This window comes from Lepisosteus platostomus, chromosome 4 (assembly GCF_059453375.1).
Source record: "Lepisosteus platostomus isolate fLepPlt1 chromosome 4, fLepPlt1.hap1, whole genome shotgun sequence".
NCBI classification, from domain to species: domain Eukaryota; kingdom Metazoa; phylum Chordata; class Actinopteri; order Semionotiformes; family Lepisosteidae; genus Lepisosteus; species Lepisosteus platostomus.
In genome coordinates, this window is record NC_142614.1 from 56,809,593 (window position 1) to 56,832,914 (window position 23,322).

At 35.7% G+C, this 23,322-nt stretch overlaps 1 protein-coding gene across 1 annotated transcript in view; it reads right to left on the reverse strand.

The window, feature by feature from the left end:
• The window catches only part of st8sia4 (ST8 alpha-N-acetyl-neuraminide alpha-2,8-sialyltransferase 4), a 62,490-nt gene that overhangs the window by 34,062 nt on the left and 5,106 nt on the right, over positions 1-23,322 (reverse strand). Inside the window, exon 2 of the mRNA XM_088629959.1 lies at positions 14,920-15,051. Within this exon, the coding sequence (XP_088486085.1) occupies positions 14,920-15,051 (132 nt within the window). The remainder of the gene's footprint in view (positions 1-14,919; positions 15,052-23,322) is intronic.

The window sequence follows — 23,322 nt, forward strand, 5'->3', positions numbered from 1 at the left end:
TGAACAATTAGGACTCTTGTATTGGCTATAGAGCCTAGTATTTTTTCCTGTCCGGTTTTACCTTTAAAGTCATTTGTATTTACTCTAATAACTGTTTCAGAAAAAACAGCATGTCTGTCAGTTACACAGAGCAGGTGCTATGTGCTTCTTATAGAGTTATTAGGACACAGTAAATTAATGGATGATTATTGGAAGATGATTAAACATGCTGAAAATCAGTAGGTCTATTTCCTGGAAAATTTTATTGTGTATGAGCCTTAATGCCAAGACGTCCACGACTAATAATAATGAAGATCTTCAACAAAAGCAGGGGTTCTCCCTAAAACAGGGATTAGAAAACTACAGCACATGTGTAATTTTGGCATGCAAAGGGAGTTTAGATGGAATAATAAGTCTAATAAGTCAAGAAGAAATAAAAAAAATGATAGAAACTATGCTCAACTGTTCTGTAATTCTTTACAATATGCTACCCAACGAAAGCACTCTGGCATTGAAAAAACAGTTTGCTTAATAATTATAACAAAATGTTTTTGATGCTGCTTTAAGTGTGTTTTTATAACACTGGTATTTTTAATAAGTAATTTTAATTATATAATGTTTCTTTGCAGTGTAATGTAATTTTAATTTAGTTCGTCCAATCAGAGTGATGCACTGGTGGTTCAGTAGTCGAATTCTTGCCTACCGTGCTGGAGGCCCTAGTTCGTTTCCTGGCCAATGCACAAGTTGTACTTTACTACATTGCCCCATGAGGATAATAAAGATTATTTCTCTAATAATAAAATATAATTTATACAAATCTCAATATAGCATACATATTATTTATCCTATATCACAGTATGTTGAATATTAAATTAATATTAATAATAAATGTAGTAATAATAAACTGAAACACCATTTGATGAGAATAGTAATTGATTAGAACACTTGAATGTTCTGAGGATATGAGTTTATGTTGTTACATTGAACTGCAGGGATAATACACTTTTCTGCCCTGTCTGCTGAAATGGCATCTTTTAAATAAAACAAATAATGGAACTGTAAAGGGTTTGGCTATCTCTTTGCTTTCTTATTCTCTGCAAAGCTCTTCTGAGAACTGCCTCAACATTAACCAAATAGTTGAAGAAAGATGATGACATTTTTAGCAGTTGCCTTATTGGTCTGCGAGTCGAGCTCTGAACCATAAAGTCAGGAACAGTTCAAACTAACCTGTTTGGAAAATTAAGAATAGAGGATACGTTGCTATAGTCACTTAAATCTCAGTAACAAAATAAATTAATTGATGTGTAGTGGAAATGCTTATTAAGTGTTGCTGTGCTTTTCCCAGTGAGGCCCCTCTCTCTCTCATCTCTGTGGTCCAAGCCACAGAGAAGCCATTCATGTTGTTGCACTGATTTAATTATGTTTGTGTTCCTGATATGGAACAGTTCCCAGGATTGAGATGCAACCAGCTACCATGATAGGTGCCCACTCTTGGTGCCTGCTTGTCCAGTGAGACTCTAAGCACATCTGGATTATGGTCCTAGAGTCAGATGTCATGGTTAATCATTCCTCAAACTGACCAACCAATCAGGAACCTACAGGGCGTGGAAACCCCAACTGCCTGGCAACCTCTTGACCAATCATAAACCGTATTGTCCTCTAGAGAAAAGACATTGCACAGAACTCCGAGATTGCTCCCCTGTGCACCTTCACACTCCTTCAGACTCATCTAAGCAACTTGACTGTCTGACAATCACGTAACTGCCAGTGATGTAGTCTGAGTGTCGGATCTTGTAACATTTTCCCAAGTGCCGAGCCAGAGAGAGCCCGTACATAAAGACGGAATTCTGCCCGAGGTCAATCACCTTATATCTGCCTGATCAACGGAGCAATACAGTTGGACTTTTGTCAACATCTAAATTATTTTATTCAGAGGTAGCTGCTATGCCGAAAGCAAACCAATTTTCTTCAAAAGAGGCCACAGGTGAGAGTAAGAGTTTGCGAGAACCGTGACATGAAGTGACCCTTCCTGCTCTTTAGACACCATAGTAACTAATTTAATGTGATCTACTGTATGAGTTAATATGTACAGTCAGTGTAGCAGACATTTCACTGCAGAAACGTTCCAACGTGCGTGAAGAGTTAACAGGTAGTACTTGTTGACAAAACTGTCTTGAAATCTTGTATTCATAAACCTGCTTGTTTTAAAAATGTAATAAAGCTGCTTCACGTCACTGAACGTTCTGTTAAAATGATGTCAAGGTCATTTTACATGATAAAGATGCCTCTATCAACGTTTTGGGTGAGGGGCTAGGAAAAATATTTTTAATGCTCTTGGTTTTGTCTTAATTAAATACACATTTGTATATATTCATGGCATAATTTGTCTTAAATATTTTATGTAACATTGTTAGACTATACACTATCCATCCAAACATTTTTCCAAACATCCAAACTAAAGATTAGAGAAAAAACTAGAGGCCTGCCTTATTAGATTATATCATATCCAGGAGATCTCATTTTTTGGAAAAAACAATTCTTACATTTGGGGATTTTCTTTTCAATAATAGGGTTGACAATCATTTGAAGGACAGCTTTTAAAATCTGAATGAAATGCAGAAAATGTGTTACACTAAAAATATATACTTTGTATATATAATTATTTTATTGAAGTTCATAATATGCACAAAAACTGATTAATTTTTATTAATACCAGAATGTACATATAGTACAATAGAAACATCCAAAAAATACACATTTGAGATGTGACGTGCCTTACTAACTATACTGATAATTTATATTGCATGAATTCATAGTAAAATATTTTCACTAGATATTTTGTAATGCCATTCTGAATTTCCAATATTTTGTTCCAATTTTACACCATTAATAATATGTGTGTTTAATAATATTACTTTATGTTTAATAATATTACTAATATTACTTATATTATAATATTACTTATATAATATTACCATTAATATTACTTTATGTTTATAAATTTGTTATATTTTCAAATCAAATCATGATTATTAGACTAAGAAAAACACTGAAATGGCAGCATTTAATCAATATCTAACGCAACACAAGTGCCACCTATCGATCCGTTTTGAGCAGTGAAAGGCTGATTGCGACCAAAACTATGTTGCTTTAACACAAGATTTGACGGGCATTCTAGATGGCTGCATCAACTGGCATCAAGAATTTTCTGTAAGATTTCAGGATTTGCCTGATGTTTTCTTTTCCGATTAAACAAGACAGCTTTGATATCAGCACCAAGGCTTTTCAGTGTTCAGTGGATGGGTGTTGAGGACTTTGAAATGCACCTTTCAATATTCGTTCAATATTTGTTAATTTCCATTTTTCATTCAATTAGTCAAGCTAATTTAAACTCCTTTTTATTTTGAGACATGATGTTTCAGATGTCAATGACTTTGTGAGGAAAATATACAGATATTAAACTACTGCTAGTTTAAAAATTGTGATTTAGGAACTTTTTTAGCGTTTGGAGCAAAATACCTTTGTGAACGGGTATTTTCATACATGAAGTCATTTCTTTGTCCCTCCCTCAGAGCTGAACACTCAGAGTATTGTTTAATTTGTCAAAAGTGTGATTCAACGGCACGTACAGTAAATCAGTAAAAACAAGTGCGTGAGTTAACTCCAGGCTGCCAACCACTGATCTAAAATAAAAACTTCTATATATACACAATCATAGAGCCTAAGACAATTTAGACTTGCCTGACCTAGGGAGCAGAAGACAGGATTGTAATTACTTAAGAGTTTCAAATACTTCTGAATAAGCAAGAAACAGATTCTTTAAGGCCTCAATTTTAAGGCTTTAAATACGTAAATCATATTTAGTGAGCAGCCATTTTCAGGGAGGACTGTCTCAAAACATAAAATGAGTGGTGATCTAAAAATAGATAAATTCACCCTCGGTTCATTTTTTCTAAGTCTATACTAGGTTGAGGGAATTTACAGTGACAAAAATTAGTCACATACCCACCTCCTTGCAGTACATTACTTTCTACTTAGAGTTGGTAGTTTTACTGTAGCACAATAAGAAAGCTTTCTATTACCTATTAAGTTATCTTCTTTATTTTCTCACAGGTAGCTTACTTGCCATGGTCTGCCAGAATATCATAAGCGTGCATCGCATGAATATAGTTTGTGACTGAGTAGAATAACCACAACTTGATCTCAGAAAAATATAATACATTTAACAGTTTCCGTTTCATGCTGGGGGTTATGCACCCATTTAACATGGTATAGAAATAAACTATATGCGAGATGGAAATAAAAGCTGTAAATATTAAAATATATGTGAGCAGGTAATAAATGTAATACTGAAGAACTTCTAAACCAGGAGTAATTATTGCCACCCAGTCATTCTGTTGATATATCTACAGTAGTTATATTTGTTTCTGCTAAATTATGATAAATCAACTAAGGGACAACTTGCTCAGTAATGTGAATCATGAAGCCATTACTACACTCGGTCTAGAAAACCCAAGGGATTTAATATACTGTACACAGGAGACCCATGGGTAGCACTTTATTTTGTATTGCATAAATTAATGCTAAACAGTTATTCAGTTGCATATAAATTATCATTAAGTGATGTCTTACTGCATTAAGTTCACATCTGAAATACAAGAAATTATAGGATAAGAACAGAAAACAATTTGATGGTCCATTTACACTTTCTTATGTGGATTATGTTAAGGATTGGCTCTGAGCTTGTTTGAGATAACTTACCATACCAAAACGTAATTGATTTTTAATTTTCTCAGGGAGTTTCAAAGCAAGAAAGAAACTGCGGTGTTTACTACAGTGCCAGGCAGGAGGTCCTTGTACCGATCAGCCTTTAAGACCAGATTTGAGTTATGCATTTCAAACTTAAGACAGTTTGCCATTCTGATGTTTTTGGGAAACTTTGATTTTCTGTATGGAGAATCCCTAGGTTAAAAACGACCTCTTCTGATTATTGGATGTATTTTTAGAATAGTGAGATAGGTTCCCATTCATTTTGCAGCATCTAGGTCTATAGGGACACATTTGACTTTAGGTTATATTCTGTTTGGTCCAGAAGGTACTGTAGGTTTATCTCTATTTTTGGGCCTGTCAGTCAGGACTTAGACTTTCAAGACGCTTTGTTTGTAGATATTGTAACTTACTTGTTGTATGTTTATGTTGTGTGATGTTTAATGTGGCACTTTTATTATTAATAAATGTTTCATCCAGTTATGACTTTGTTTTCCAAAAAACTCAGGTACCAACTGCTCGGATATATTCTAGGCAAAATCTTTACAATTTGGAAGTTTTGATTATTTAATTTACTTATTGATTAATCCACTCTACACTATACAATTTCAAACAGGGCATTATACCGGAATAGGCAATGTGAAATTTAAATGAACTTGCAATTGTGTACAAATTACATGTTAATTTACACAGCTCAAGAAAAACTTGGTTAGAGAGATCCGAATACAAGACTTTCCATGGCACGGCAAATTAAATGCTTTTGGTAACTTCATAGAAACAACGTACATGGATCTGGATTTTTTGTGGCATTTTGTTTAGGATGTGACACATTAATAGTTCTGTTTATTTAAAATATTACACTATTTAATATAATCTTATATAGTGTAGTAAAGTCTTGTTCTATTCCCTGCTCTCCTTGGATTATACAAAACTCAATTTAAGCAAACTCAACTCTATGTAAAAAAACTCCCATGCATACCATAATGTTGGAGTCAGTGTTGGGGATTTTGCTCTAATAATGATGAACACTGTGATTAGCACTGCTGCCTGGCAGCGTTAGGGCCCTGGGCTCAGTTCTGGAGCCGGGATGATAACTGCATGGAGATTGTATGTTCTTCCCGTGTACGAATGGGTTTTTGCCAGGTGCTCCAGTTTCCTCCCACAGTCCAAAGGCATGCTGGCAGATTAGGTGGAATCTCTGAGAAAACTGGGCCTGGTGTGAGTATGCGTAATGGTGTCTGCGTGTGTGCCCTGTCACGGACTGATGTCATGTCCTGCGCCTGGTTCTAGCCTTTCCGGCCCTGTACTAGATGAAGTTGGAATATGGATGGATAATGAACCATTAGCCATAATCGACATTCTTTTGCTTGTGAAATGGCAAGTAACTGAATGAAAACCTCTCAGGGCCCTTCCTTCTACAGGGCATATATAGTATTTTGCTCTGCATGACATTTAAACTACAGACTGCAATGTTACAATTCCATTAACATCGAAAATGCTATACAATTAGGCAACCAACTCCTGTTAGGAACTTACATCGGCTGACACATTTTTTGGCAATTTTGTTGTATCCCTTGTTGAATTGTGCTGTCAACACTAAACGTAACATTAGCAAAATGTCTGCAGTCATTTCAGTCTTCATTACTGGTGCACTTGCTGTGATGAGTGTCATTGCTTTTTACTGCTCTGCTGTTCAGTTGGTACTTAATGGTGTGTGAAGTTCAGTCATCTTGGATAGCTTCATCTGACGGACAGTACCTGCTGCTAGTGTTAGGCGGTACCTGCTGGTAGTAATTACTTTTGCCAGGAAAGGGTACATTGATGTGATGTTTTATGATGGTTTACAATACTGTATTAAAAATTCAGTTGTTTGCCATATGTTGCAAAAACCAAAGAATTCACAAATTTTATGTTCCTTGTGCAGAAGAATCCAAAAATATTAACATATTGAAAATGTGTTGTTCAATATGCTAAACATAACATATTTGTTTAATATGTTGTGTATTTCAATATGTTTAAATATCCTGAATCTGGTTTTCTTTCATCCCTCTGCAAACAAATACAGTTTGAGTTGGGAATGCCAGGGTACCCACAGTCACTCTTTAAAAGGTCCAGCTGGCTTCTCATGATTTTAAAGATTTCATAACTGTTTTCAATGTCAGCTATGACAATCAGTAATAATCTTTTTATAAAAATGAGATTAGAATTGTGCAAGAGACATTTTTCAAGTGAAATGAATCTTTGATAGAAATTCTGTTTCTAACCATTTTTATACAGTCATTATGAATGTCATTACTACAAATAAGTTACATTTATTAAAATATAAATGTAATTAATGTAAAGCTGACTGATGAAGCTTTACATTTCATCTAAATAAAATGCTGTGCAAAAAGTACTATATTTTTAATGCATCACACAAGGTAATATATACCGTCTCCATGACAGTACTAACAGACTATCACAAAAATTGTCTGGGGAAAGAGTGCAGATGATGTGTGAGAAAGGATTAAAAGTTCTAATAGTGACGTTCCTCAAAGTATTCTTTGTTAGAACTGAAAACAATGATGAACAGAACAATCTTGTGTAAAAACAGTTGCATTTTATGTTGAGAATTTTTTATACTTTGTAATTGAGTCAATACAATAAACTAGTCATCCTTTCACAGCCACATAAATACTGGAGCTTGGGGTTTTAAGATTATTAGCATTTGCCGCATTATGCCGGGTATAGTAAGTGCCCTCAGAGAAAAAAAAGTGAAGGCTATAGAATACACTTGATCTTGGCACTTGCTATATAACCAAGTTCAGATGTATGGAACAACACACATGGCACCATGCTGGAACACTGTGCTGGAGATCACCAAGCAGAACACTAGTGATGTGAAATGATGCAATATGCTCTGTTCTATTCTGCCTCCTGTTTTACTCAGATTGTACCACCTGGATATGATTGTTTCAGAAATGTTGCTCCACTGTCTGTGGAGGTAACCGTTTTGTACAGCCTTATTTTCTAAGTGTGATTTTTATATCTGAGTACCCATCTCCTGAGTGGCTTGGATAAATATTATATTTAGTTTTACTCCCCATCCTGCTTATTATCACATACTCTAGATGTAAAAAATGCAATATTATGCTTAGGAGTTTATTTGGCAATTTGTTAACCTTTAAATCTGTGTTTTAAATTTGACAATGCTTTATTGCTGGATCATTTTAAGATCCACATTTCAATGTGGCTGTGCAATTTTTAACACATTAGGATTCCACTGGTTTTACACAGCCTGCCCACAATCTAACTTCAAACAACGATCACATTTTTGATTAAGTCGTCTCCCATCTATCTAGTTTTGCTTTATTCTTCTCCAGTTACATGGTTATTCTTTTAAATCTGCAGTTTCCTTTACCTCACAACTTTACGGTCTGTAAACTTTCTTAACTGGTGATCAGTCAACCGAGTTTTGATTGCTGATTCAACTCTCATTACTTTGCTTACTTGTTTTTCATGTGTGTTTAAAGAGAAATTAAGTATACAGATTCTGCATATTGATTTAATGTTTCAGACAGCATTTTGACTAACTGATGAGTGACTTTAATACACTTGAATTAAATAACACTGACTGTCGAACATGTGCTAAATTACATAATTAGTATGATAACTGATTGGGCACAGATGAGGCGATTTGATCAATATGCCCCACTCACCAAGAGTGCAATACCCTTTTGCCTTTGATACATGGTGCACTCCCTACTTGAACCTCATTGAAAATCTGTGGGATCAGTTGGGAAGGTATGTGGTATCTAGAGTCAAGAGACTGGTGAAGAGGTGAACTTGCCCATGCTATACAAGAGAAACAGCCCAGAATGCTCAGTAAGGCAAAATGTACAACCTGGTGCAAAGTATGGATCACGGGTGTATAGCTTATATTCCTTCCATACATATGCGGTGGGCATATATACTACTCGCCTATAACTTTCACTGTAGCGACTTCCATTCGACCAAATCTGTTAATGGCAAAAGTTAACGAGGTTCATCAATGTACCTACATCATGTCTATTTAATAAAATGTCAGTGTGTCTGCTACAAAATGATTTTTCATTTTCCTGACAGTTTTGGAAATTTCGTGCAGTTGAAAGCTATATAAGTTTCTTGTGATGTTCAGTATACATTTGATATTTTCGGTCTTGTTAAAACAAGGAGCCTGCTTCCTATGCTTGCCCTGTTCCAGTTGTGTTTTCTACAAAGGCACTTTCTAGTGAATTGGAGCACAGGTAACGAGTTCTGGGTTTAATGTATAACTTCAATCATATCAGGAGAAACTGCTAGAAAGAAGTGCTAGAACCAATTTTTCCCTCATAGTTTTGTGAGTAATGAAATAGAATTTCGAGATATTCATTTTCCACTATTAGTCATCTGTTATGCTGTGTGTAATGCTGCCCATGGTTGTAGTACAAAGTCCCCTTTATACATTTGTTTTTTTAAGGATTGATTACTGTAAAGATTTACCTGCAGAAGTCCCTAGAATCACGTGTAAATTACTGTATGTCCAATTCTGTAGTTATAATCCTCCATGTGCAAGTAATCGCATCACTTCTGTCTTGGGGTTCTTACACTGACTTACTGTCAGGTCTTGAATTGTTTTCATGTTCAAGGCTCTGTGTAGTATGGCTCCTCAGTATCTAGCTATCATGTATCATGTTTCTGGTTTACTAACACCCAGATTAGACTACCTTTGCTCAGCTAATTTCTGATTTATTATGTGTTCCCACTGTTTATATACACTCTAAGGAAAAAACTCAAGCACTCACCACATCATTTTTAAATGTAGCCCAAAAACTTACTATTGTAGAAAGGCGTTTTGTATTTATTTTCTGCGTTTGCTTTGCTGTCTTGGCTTTGCAATTTTCTTGACTTTTATTGTGTACAGCACTGGAGAAGACTGTTTTTAAATGTGCTAGATAAAATTTAACTCTGACGTCTGTTGTTATTAAATGAAATCAGCTTGAATAAGTGTGATATGGTAGCAGCATAAAGTGACAAGGTTGATTTGCATGTTACGTGGCCACAGGTTTTCCTCTGATTAAAAAAGCATGTTCTGGCAGTTTGTTAATTTTCCGCCTAAAATGGCCTCATCCGAGCAGGTGTCTGCTGCCACAAAGATTTCCTCTTCTTTCACACGTTTCCCAAATTGTTTTTAGCACGCTATGTCTGCTGCTAACAATTCATGCACAGAATGTATTTCATCCACCTGAAAAAATGTAACTAACTGTGCTGTACAGTCCACCAATGAAAAATGCTGGTTAGTACCAGCTACCTTTTTAGCCATCTTGGTCTCATAATCACACTCACTAGAGTGTGGTGATGATGCGAGATGTGACTTTCTGTCGGCATTCACTTTGTACCCTGTCTGAAAGAACAGTCCTTCAGAATCAGAAAAAAGGCAGCTTTATGGTTGTTTCAAAGCATAAGCCAAACGGACTTCTCTCTTTTTTAACCTTTCTCAGGTTACCTATTTTTGTTATATATTTAGTTACCTCACCATGTTCTGCAAGTGAAGCTTTCACATTTTTCAGTGTCATTATGCAGGTAATTATAGGGATGTGTGCACATCTAGCTTCTTTACACATGAAGAGCTCACTGGAACTTACAAGGTACATCTTAGAGTGACTAGATATTTTTTTCTTTGGCTTTCATTGTCCACTTTCCCTTCATTTTTTGCTTTACTTTGATAACATTGTACAGTTGATAAATCACCCCAGGTACAATACATTCACAAAAAAAACTTTGAAAAGTGCTCCAAGAATAAAGCACACCATATACTGGAGCTACTGGTACTTCTGGACTGTAAAAAAGGGAACATTTTGACCTCTAAATGCTCAGAACCTTCAATAGTAATTTGGCATCCTTTTTAGGTAACAGATGTGACCAAAAATCCTACTTTTTCACATATAATGCATAAAAATAGAATGAAAAAAAATCAAATCCTTTAAAAATTGAAAAAGTCAATTTAACATTTTCTAACCTTAAAATTGACAAATTATGTAGACTACATCTAACTGATGTTGCTTTCTATATTGCTTTGTTGTAAGCAGGATTTGCAGCACTAACGTGTTCTGACCCAGTTATAGACTAGCTAGTTAAAATGCAGATATTTATTCAGTCTTTCTCCCCAATTTGAAAGATTAATTATTTATATGGACACAACAAAGAAAAACTGAAGCTTTGTTTAAATTGAATATACAGAACACCTATGAAAACGGATTAAAAAATAATGTAGTGATATTAATAACATAATACAAGTAATCTTGAAATACGAATAATATAAATTCTCAATGAAATAAAAACAGCAGAATTTGTTCAGAAATGCCAGGAATTGAAAACACACTTTACAGGAAACAAAAGGATCACAAGACTAAATTCTTATACTTTTTAACAATTCTTTTAAGGCCCTCCTCCCACTTCCATAACATTGCAGTGACTTGTAAGGCTACCGTACTGCCACACAGTACTTGATCATCCAACCTACTGAACATAAAGGTTAAATAAGCAGAAGCCATTCGGCTCACTTAGTTGCTGGTCGTTTATTGATCCAAAAATCAGATCCAGCTGCCGCATCAAATAAGCCAGGCTTCAGCATACAAGTATAACAATAAAAATATAATAGTTTGTAGAAGCAATCACTGTAAAATTATTTTCTCTCTTGGCCTTTCTAATCAATGATATTTCTTTGTTTATAGATGATATTCATCTTGTTATCCTTCTAACCATTATGTGAAATGCTGTATTTCTCCTTAGATTTTTCCTAACTGATTTAGTAAACAATTTTGGCCGCTGTCTTCTTGACTTTGATTTACTTACTGTGGGATGAATTGGTTATGTGCTTCAAGCACACTATGTTTAAACTGTTTTCATCCATTCTCTATGGCTTCCATTTCTATCCTCTCAAATGTTTTTTTCACCTCCTGCATTCTGAAATATGAGACTTTTATTTTGGACTCTTCCCATACAGTTTCAAAATATAGTCTACTTCAAAGCATACAATAATTCCCTACATTAGATGCTCAGACAAACTGTGTAAGAAAACTGTTTTCAGCTATGATTACCGTTTCAGGTTCAGTTTGTGGAGTCCCTGGTGTTTCTTTCTAATTTTTGTGAGAAAAACTAAAAATCTCCAATTACAACCACTTTTCATTTCATTATAGAAGTGTCAAATATAGAGAGTGGATAAAACATTGGAAACACTTAACAAAAAGTGACTCATTTTGAAGTAACTAAATCACAATTTAAAACCATTCTACACATTTCATATTAATTTCCAGTACCATTATGTTTCTGCTATAAAGACATCTTAAAATCAGCATCTTAATACGCAAGTTTCTAAAATAACATGAGAGATCTAACATTTTGAAATAGGTCAAATAGTTTATGTCTGTATGGCAGGTGCATCAGTTACAGAAATGGCAAAATATTTAATGTGTCAAGGGGAACAGTGTTGAAAGTCATGACGGCATAAACCAAACAAAGAAAAACACCATCAGAAAAGAGGAACAGTGGCCACAAGCTGAACCTCATCAACAGGGATCGACAGACACTTCATAGCATAAGTGAAAAACAAAACAGAAAACAACAGCCTTAAAAATTACCACAGAACTAAATCCAAACTACCATGACCCAGTCTAAACTATAACTGTACAACTTGAACTTCAGAAAGCTGACATTTATGGTTGGGAGGCCATTCAGAAACCATTTGTAATGAAGACTAATGCACAGCAACGCATAACCTGGTGTAATGAGCACAAAGCCGGGACTTCGGAGCAGTGGAAGAAAGTAATAGGGTTTTAATATGATGAAAGTCTGATGTCTGATAGTCTGATGAGTCATCTTTTGCTCTTTTTTACTACATTTGTTGAGTTTATGTTTGGACACAGTGAAAGGAAGCCTTCAGCCCACATCGTCATCTGTTAAAAATGTGATTCTGTTATGGTATCTCATGGTAGTCATGAGAAGGTGATAACATCATGTTCCAAGAGGATATGTCCCAATATACACCTCTAAACAGATTAAAAACTAAAAAGAGTGGTTTCATGAACAACAAGATCATGTCAAACGCCTTCTATGGCTGCCTCAATCACCAGATCTAAACATCATTGAACCTTTATGGGACATTCCATAACACAGAGTACAGAGTATATTTCCACCTCCTTCATCTTTCAAAGGACTGAAGGCTGTCCTTTTTGAAGAATGATCCAGTATCCCACTAGAATGAGTTCAAAACTTGTTTAGCAGTATTCCAAGAAGGACTAAAGCTGTTCTGAAGGCAATGGGCAACCTATTTATTAGCTGATAAATATTCATATTGCTTGGTGTTTCCATCATTTTGTTAATTCCCTTCATGTGCACTACTTTGGGATATCTCAATTTGGTTTATACCATATTCCTAACATCATTCCTTTTGTATCTTTTTTTGTAAGTCTGAGTCATATAGGTTGAGTCCTTTGATGCATAGAGGTTATGTTTATGTGTCTGAATGTTCTTTTTCATGCACAGTTCTATACCTCCACCTCTTTCATCTTTCCAGGCTCTTCAGTAAACTATATCTACAAACAATGCATTTTCCATCTTCACTCCCTGTTAGCCATATTTGTGTGGCTCTAATTACATCACATAATTGCATACTAATACAGTAGCTTCTCTTGCATTTTAATTCTAATAATTCTGACATTTAGGTATAAGCACTTAATTATCTAGGTCTCTGATGTTCGTTTTTCCCTTGAGTTTTCTTGTTGACTCTACACCCTGGGTATCTCTTTGGATTTTCTCCCATTCCATACCAGTTTGAATGTTTTTGAATTTCTCTCTAGATCCTTGTACCTGGCAGACTGGTGCTCATCCTACTTAGATATAAACCATCATGTTTGTACAGACACTGCATTTGCGGGGGTATGTGAGGACTGGTTATTTCACAACATTATGACCCTATGAATCAAGCAGACAAAACCAGTTCTAAAACAGATGGGTGAAAAGCATATAGCTGGAGTAAAGTCTACTTTCCAAGTGTTGGCTGGAGCTCCCACAAATGTATTTTTAATTACTGCACTGTACTTAGGTAGATTTTTCATTTATTTGGAAATGATGCAATAGCACACCTTTACTTGACGTTCAAAGTTTCCCATAAACCAAAAAAGCCCTAAGGTGCTAAATGTGCTCTTTGGTGGACAGGCAGCTTTCCAGATCACGTGTATTCACAATTAAATGTCTTGCAGGCAACACATTTTCTGTTTTATCTTAATTCATTCAGGATGTTCTTTGCAGCATACAGAGCAATGTCCACAGTTTTTCTAGATTATCTGATGTACACTGGTAATTTGTTCAGTAACTCTTCACCGTTTGATTGAATTCTAGCAGGCTCTACTTTATCTTTTCTCTTTTATAACAACCTTGCATTCCAAATTACTTGTTTCATACTTTGTCTAAAGACTTATAATGAATAACCTTCATAATTATTTCTTGATTTCCTATAAACAATGACTTCTTACTCTTGAAAGCTTAATTTCCTAAATGCTGCATTAGTGACAAATCCTGCCTATTTGGGAATTTTGTCAGCTCACACGACTGTGAAATTAGCCCATTTTGTCAAGCTGTGAATTAACAGAGTGTGACTAAAATGAACCCCACAGTACAGAGTGGTTTTAATAGATACAAAACCTAATTCACAAAACAAAGAAATAATTGAAAGCTTTTATTAAGATAAAATATACTTGAAATAAAACTAAAGAATGGCTTAATGGAAGGAGCTAATACCGATTAGACTTTCACTGCTTTATGGAATTCGAAACTGTTATACTGCTGTACTTAACCTACGTGAACACTGCAGATATCTGGCATTTTTTGTTCTACTGGCAAAAGACATTTGCTCTGAAAAGCCTGTGGTTGAAATATGGAAAACACCATTTTTTTTTACTTTTGGCTTTATGTACTTATCCATAGCATCTGACCACATTAAAGTATTGAAGAATGGAAGCCATTTAAGAACTGGTAGGTGGCTCCTTTCCAACTTTGTTGCATGTTAAAAACTAACCTCATCAATGCAACCACTTATCCATTAGCAAGACAGCCTTATGTATTTAGTCCAAAAACCATACACATTTCCAAAGTGCAAGAAAAAAGTAGATAACGTACCTTATTTCTATTACTAATGAAGAATTTACTTTCCAGCCTTCAACTGAATGTTGAAAAAATGCATGTCCTCTCTGTCCAATGATTTTATCAGATGTATTGACCATCCGTCTCGATGAACTGAGCTCACCATCCCTGAAAAAAAAAACAGACATGAAATGTCTGGGAAATCAATAAAATAACTTCCCACAGTTAAGAAATAATGATTCCCATCTGAATAAACTATATTCTTCCACAGCTCCTTTAATGTCTCTTGTTCAGTAAATGGATAGTTATGGATGCACAGCCTGGTAATTTTGCTTAGGGTTGCAAGAAATTCCACAATGTTTCATAAAGACAGAAGTATGAAGACAGAAATGGGACAGCTTAAGAGAAGCAAAAATGGGATAGAATAAAAATAGATGGCCACAGGTTCAAGACTTAAACCATGGATCTCACATGTAAGTCAATCAAGATAAATAAAGGAAATAGTAATGGAAAGCAGTAGTCCAAATGGTTAAATCAATTAAAAAGATCATAAGGAGAAAGAAAGCACTTTATAAAACATTCAAAAGAGAATATAATCCAGTTAAAGAAAAGGTATATATTGAACTGCAAACACTGATTTAAAAAATATGGAATCTTAAGATAAAAACAGAAAACATTTAGATGATGAAAAGGAAGTATAATATGAATATTTCACTCAGGTGTTTACGAAGGAAGGAACATTCAAAATGTCTCAAAACATTCTGAGTAAACAAATATTTAAATAATATTAGCATAGAACAGGCAGAAGTGTTCTAGTACAAAAAGAACTTATACAGTATCTCCAGGGCCTAATACTCTTCTACTAATTGTATTTTAGGAATGGGAAGGCTCTAAGGAATTCTAAAGAATGGATTTAGAAAAGATTTTCTTACATTAACGAACTTAAAATTCTTTAAACAAACAACTATAGTAACGTACAGAAACAGTGTATTATATGGTGCATTTAGATTTCTTGAAGACCAACAATGTTCCTCTTAATTTACAAATTACAGGTGTATGCATTTGGAAAAATGTGTGTGTTTGTAAGGAGAATTGGTTAACAGAAAGCAGAGTACAGATGAGGGTTGAAAGTTCAGATTGCTTACTTACATTTTTTATTAGTGTCATATAAAGTTATTCCTTAACATTACTTGAATATAATTATATAAGTATACCACTTTTATCAATGACAGGCATATTTCCTAGTTAGAAACTTGGGGATCTATAACAAGAATACAAAGGCACTGACTATTTTTAAAACACGACTATTAATTTAATTAGCATTGTTATATTATTTCTAACAGGAGCTATTCTAAATAACTTTTTTTGAGTTTCACACAAATACTCCAGACAGCTTTCATTGTTGAAGTGACCATTTTCCCTCACTAGCAGAAACACATGGTTGACTTTGACACGTCAAACCGTACTACAAAAGACCGAAACCTGTTTTTACCGATTTCTTAGTTCCAGTTTTTGAAACTAACGGTTATATTTGACAGTACAACATGTACTTTATAACATCATATTTTACACACCCACAAAAAAATAACTAGTGATGCAAATAAAGAAAACACAAAATGTATTTTTCTGCAGACATGCAAGCCATCACACTTCATGATGCACTATGTAACTAAGCCTGTATCACAGAATGGGACACATGGTCCTTCAAAATCTGAGGAGGATTCAGTAATAATACTGTATATACTGTATAAGACACCCTAATCTACAAGCTTGTGGGAGTCTGGAATAAGGTGCCCAGTCATGTTGTTGAAGCCAGTGCTTTGGCTTCTTTCAAGATACATTTGGACGAGATCCTTGGATCAATTAGCTACTCACTACTAAATGGGTTAGACGGCCCAAATGGCCTCATTTGTTTGTGACCATTTTTATCACTCAAAGTTATTATCCAACATTCTCTAATTCTTCATGAGGGGTATTTATACAAACAATGTGAAATAAACAGTGAAATAGTTCACCTAACACGACTGCCATGTAATCCTTCAATTAAACAATAAAAGTAACAGTTTTAATCTAAAAACATTTCTAGTATGATTCTATTGGGTTTTTTTTTCATGTGGGAATACCTACTGAAAGGTGAGGTAAAATATCTCTAAAAGACATAGTTTCACAGTTTGCAAAATACAATTTTTAAAGAATTACCAAAAGGTTCTTTTGTTTTTGACAACTGGAGCAAGAACTACAAGGAACACATAACAGTGATTTTACTTCACCCGTGTAACGGTTTTTTCTTGCCGCCACTCGGCAGGGTATGGCTTGCCTGCCCTCTCTGTTCTCCAGTGAGGCGTGTCGCAGTTCGATGGCCGGCGCTCTACCCTGAGGCAAAGCACCCGGCTTCAGTGAGAGCTTTCACTGAAACAGGTGCTCTGAGAGGATTTTAACCCTATTTAGCTTCTCCTCTGCAATCCAGTATTGATGTGTACAGATGCAGCCATTCAAAATGCGCGGTAAAAACCCGAGGTACAGTAACCTACCCGCAGGGCACCGCTGTAAGTGATTGGTTGGCCAAAATGACCGACAGGGGCACTCGTGGTCCATTGGTTGGTAGTGAAACATACAGTACTGTACCAGGAAGAGGATTTCTTTCTGTTCGAAACGTGTAAAAGTTTAAGAAGTAAAAACCTTACAGCGTACACAGATTTCGTTATCTTTGTCTTATGCATAATAATGTTCACTGCTCTGTCTAGCAAATTAATAATAAACTTTATTTTATATAGCGTTTTAAACAAATAAGTAATTAGATTGCTCATAAACCTAATCACTTGCTTTTTCTTTTTATTTAGGCTCAGATTTCAACTATAGACCGTATTATTAATAACCATAATAAGAACCAACCAACAAAAACAACCATATAAACATAATACCAACCAAAAACATAGATAAGGACCACAATACAAAATCAAATATATCAAACCATTATACTCTCGCAAATTCCTCCAATTATCATAATCCCGCCCCTTATGCAAAACCAAACCCTCCTCCCATCCCAGTTTATCCTCTTTATCATCCTCAAAATCCACCTCGATTTTCAACTTAAAGCATTACTGCTTACTGGGTTTTTGAGGGGGGGGGGGAGGTGTCTTTCGCTGGAAATCTCGCCTGCTTCTACTTTACGAGTACAACCCCCTCTCTGCCGGAGTGCTGGCTGTGACGAATTAAACCGGTTTCACAGGTATTTTCAAAGTAGGAAGTACAGTGTTAAGTGGTAGCTGGGCTCCTCAATAGAATCGCTTTAACATGCTAATGCGTTGGTTTAACAGTCCGGGAGTGGCAAGCTTCCAATGTCAACTCGACTCGATTGGAAGACAATGAATGTATTTTAGCCCTAAATGAATTAATAGCAAACATGGTTTACATAAAATACATTTTTCCATGAAAGTTTATAATAATACGATCTACAGTTGAAATCTGAGCCTAAATATAAAGGGAAAGCATTTTCAGAGAGCAATCACGCTGTGTTTATGTAGAAAAAGCGATTAGGTTTATGAGCAATCTAATTACCTATTCGCTTAAAACGCTATATAAAATAAAGTTTATTTAGAGATGAATGATCAGTGTCGCAGTTTAAATAATTTTCGTAGGAGGGCTTGGACAGATTCCAAGTGCATTTTTGCAATTTACGTTGCAATTTAGAGCTTTCTGGCAAGAGGAGACACCCAAATTATAATGTAACATGCCACTGTTTGTGCATGAACAAAGTTATACTGCAATTTTCCTTAGATACGCGATTAAAAAAAAATTTTTTTTGAATCCCCGGCGGAACACACTCCATAAGAATCAGCGCTTTTATACAGTATATCGCTTTTAAACACATATATTTAAACACGCATTTACGATTTAAATCAAAACGCAATTCAAATCAATATAAATGTTTATTTTGTAACGCATAGGTGACTATTCATTGTTATTAAAAAGACTTAAATTCGATCATGTTGTGATATTTAGAAATATAAATTTGTTTGGTGCGAGTGAGGTTTTATTTAATCTCTGACCAAGGGAAACGTTTCATTTTTTCAAAGAAATGTTTGTTAAAAAATAAAGTCATAGTTCCATGGGATTCAATCACAGACCATGTGACATGGGAGTCAGGAAACTAACACACAGCGCCACCAGATTTGACAACGCTATAAAAACGCTATAAAATAATGTGACTAGGTACAGAACAAGTTTACAGCACAGTACAATAATAAATGCTGACCATGACTTTAGAAGCATAAATTACCTTACACTCAATTTAAACACAAGCTGTCTTTAGCCCTCTAAGCTGGTTCATACAGAAATGTAGAGATCCAGGCTCAGAACACACAGCTTCATTAGCGAATACATATGCAGGACAACTAGAGAAGACATTTTACAGAGGATGGATTTTTAGAAACATCCCATCAGTGACATCACTGAAGTCAACTCCTAGGTACTGTAACTGTCGTGTGGATAGTTTCACAAGAATCAGACAAAGGTTTAAGCATCGCTTGTTCTAGATAAAACTGCAAAAAAACAAAACAACAACCCATAATGTACTTCTTTGCGGCTCTGTTTGCCCAAATCATATATTCACAACGTGAAATCTAGAAAATAATATTACGTAACCAAAATCCGCAATATGGAAACAGAACCTGTGTAATTGCTGATAGATGATGTACTCGTAACATTTTTACAAGACGAACTACAACATTTAAAAAATTACTTGTATGTACTTGATATCTCTAATCAATCCACGGCGACATTGTTAAAAGCAGAGTCCCAGCACAAAACGAAACTAAAATGCATACCGTTTCGCGCTTCTTATTAGTTGCTCAAAAGTAATTTGACCGTATGAAATGCATAATATAAACCTAGAAACATATACGTGAGCAGTATTTACGCACTGTAGTATCGGTGTTAAGACATACCACTCAAATACTGTAAATCAAGTTAAAAATATCTCAAGACCGATTCTGGTCATAATGAAACCATGTTTCGTGTATGTTTTCTTTAAAGTACCGAGACCAGCCATATACTGTATGTTTATGTTCCAAAATTAATATCATTTATGGCCTTCACAGGCGTTGCAGTATGCTCCTATTCTTTTTATGCTCAGCTACTAAGATTTCCCTTCAGTGGTAAAATTAGATATGAATATTCAATACTTAAACGGGCACAGTTAAGACATTAAATATACATATACATACTGTATACAGTACAGTTTTCATACGGTAATATGTTTATGTTCCTAAATCAATCTCTTTTATGAGCATGTGAAAGGCATGGTGAATCGATTCTCAAAAATTACTGTACTTTGCATGATTGGAAACAAATGCGTGATTGCGAAATGCTGTGGTGTTACTTTTACAAAGACGGTCAATGAAAAAAAGAATGTTGACCAGGGCAATACTTTGAGTTTACACTTACAGCTTGTCCAAGGTCATTCATTATTAATACTATTAGTAATATCTTCGTTAAAAACTGATGGCCACAGCTCAAACATGAGAGGTGGAGCTTTATTAGCTCCACCTTGCAGAAATTCCGGATACTATTATTTTGCTTGTCATATTATAGGAGAATTTACGGTAACTAGCGGTATTTACCGGTAGCTTGCGGTAGACTGCGTACAGCGTACTGGAAAATAATGCGGTATCGCCCGCGCATTTTGAATGGCTGCATCTGTACATCTCGCTTCTGAGCCACCGTTCCAGCTTCCTAGTGGAGCCATTCCTGTCCCTGGTTTCCAGTTTCCTTGGGCTCCGTCTGCCCATGGCTGTGCTGCCCAGAGGTTTCCAGTGGCTGAGAGGGGACCAGAGGTCGACTTCAGCAGATGGTCCAGACTGATTCGGCCCGTCTCCTGGTGCCCTTCAGCTGGATTGCCCCCTGCCCAGCCAGGAAGGTCAGACCCTTCCACTCTGTGAAGCCCTCTGGACCCAGCACAGCTCTGGATCTTGGCGGCCCATCCCCTCCCTCATCAATCTCCAGTCCGCCTGCCTGCACTCCGAGCGACTCCAGCGGGCTGTCCGCCTCCTCCGTGCGGCCACCTTTTCCTGGAATCCTGACCGCAAGAATGTTCTGCTGGTCGGCAGACCTAGGCCAGCCCCCTTGTGCGCCCAAGGGGCAGTGAGCCAGCCACTGCCCCTTCTTGGTCGCGCCCATGCCCTTGGGTCTAGAACCACTACAGCATCGACCCAATTTCCCGGGGGTGGGGGGCAACGTTGAACATAACAGATTTGGGGTACTTTTTTGAAAGGCTTTCACAGCAATCCTATACTCCATACTTTGGAAACTCTACGATTTAGTACTTTTTATAGCAACTAGCAGTGAATTATTTTACAAAACACTTTGGGTATCAGATCGTAGTATCACTTTAATTTGCAATAGAGGTACTGTAAATGCCTGTTACTATTTCAGGCTGAGGCTGAGAACATTTCATTATGTGCTGAGTATGGTATTAATCAGAACATATTACCACTAAAGCACAAGTTAATTGAACAAATTTGTCTTCTAAATCCATCCATCCATGCTCACAGCAAGCCTGGGCATATTCCTGAAGCACTGGGTGGAAAGCATGATCAAGGGCAGACAAGTGTTCTTTTCCCTGGAATGGATAGAACTCCATTGCAGGGCTATAGATCTGGCAAAGGACTAGACAGTGGAGAACATGCAAACCTCAAAGAAAATGCCAAAAGAGCATGAAACAGTACCAAGAAACATGTTGCCTTTCTCTTAAAGCAGAATACTGAATAACATTTTCATCCACACCCTGTAGTCTCTGTGAGTATACCTAACACACTGAGTGCTATTTAATATTTCATCAATGCGACACCCTTCCCAGCTTTAAAATGCTAACTACAATAATATTACCCAACTGTTTTCTTCTTTTTCAGATCAGGTTAGCACGTTCAGGAGCCTTCCCAGCAATGAAAGTGTAGGTGGTTGCAAGTTACTACTGATCTTTCCACATGCACTGAACCAGAGGGCCTTTACTTTCATACCCTAAAACTACAGAAGCCAGCATATTAAATTACAGTGTTCAACATGTTTTCAAAGACTTGTGTCTATTTCCTGTGACGAGATTAATCTGCAACACTTATCTTTTCCTGGCTAAAAAGATATGTGTACACTAAGATAGAAATAAACACACAGATACATAAATACCTCAAAGAAAATGCATGTTCTCCAGTACGGATGTACTGCACGAAGAATATATTTCGATACAAGAACTCAAAATTTGCTTTTGTGTGCTAATACATGCATTGAATACCTGACGTTTTTTATCAATTGTAAACCTCAAGATGGATTTCTGATTTGTTACTTCTAATTGTAAGAAGAAGCAGTTTAACATATGGTTAATCTTTTTTCCTTTATATTTTTAAACTGAGAGCTGTGGTATTTTCAGACATTTAAAGATACTGTACGTAGAAGAGTAAATGCAGCATTCATCCTTATTTATTCATTTTATAACTCAGTATTCTATAAGCTTATACAGTATACCCATATTAGCCCTGCAGATAGTTCTGAACACACTGTATTTGTTGCTTATCTGTAAACTGAAGGTTATCTTGTAAAGGCATACTGTTTATATATTACCCACAGTTAACACATATTGATACAATTTCTGTACTAAAGCATTTCCATATAAAACATAGATGAAAGCCTACAAACGGGCACTTCTCTTTTTTTCCCTAAATGAAGACTTTTGGAACTTTTATGAAAGAATGAATTACTGTAAAGTAAAATTTATAAAAGTCCTTTACAAAAACAAATAAATTCACTTTACAATGCTAAATAAGAAAACACTTTCCCATACTGAGAACAATGGTATGATCAAGCTGATGTTACTTTAGCTTAAGAATTAAGTTTTCATGTTAAATTATTATATATTGTTATAAAAAAAAACATTTAAATATAGGTAAAAGTTAAAGTTAATTTCATGCTGAAAAACAGAACTTCTTTTCAGTGGAATTAACCTCTAGGCTACTTCTTCAGCCAACGCAAACGTACACAGTTCCCTGCTTGAACCTTACAATTACGAACACAGCGAAGAAAAATAGTTCACTTCATAATTACTTACTATTTTTGTCATTAAGCACTTTGTATACATACCATAATAATCTTTATCATAGAAAGATAATGAAACTGATTTTAAAACTCCCAAGTTATCAATAAGAAGGATTTTTATTGATTTAGGTTTGGATACAGCACAGTTTATCACATCAAATCCATGTGTTAGCAGTACATAATACTCTCCTGGTCTTAAACTCCTGAAGTTTACAAATAAGAGTCTGATAACATGTTCAAAACAGTGCAGTGTTCAAAAATTGTAATAGTTGATAAACTGATTGCTGTAGGTTGCAGCCTGACTCAATATACAGTGCCCTCCAGAATTGTTGTCACCCTAGGTAAAGATGAGCAAAA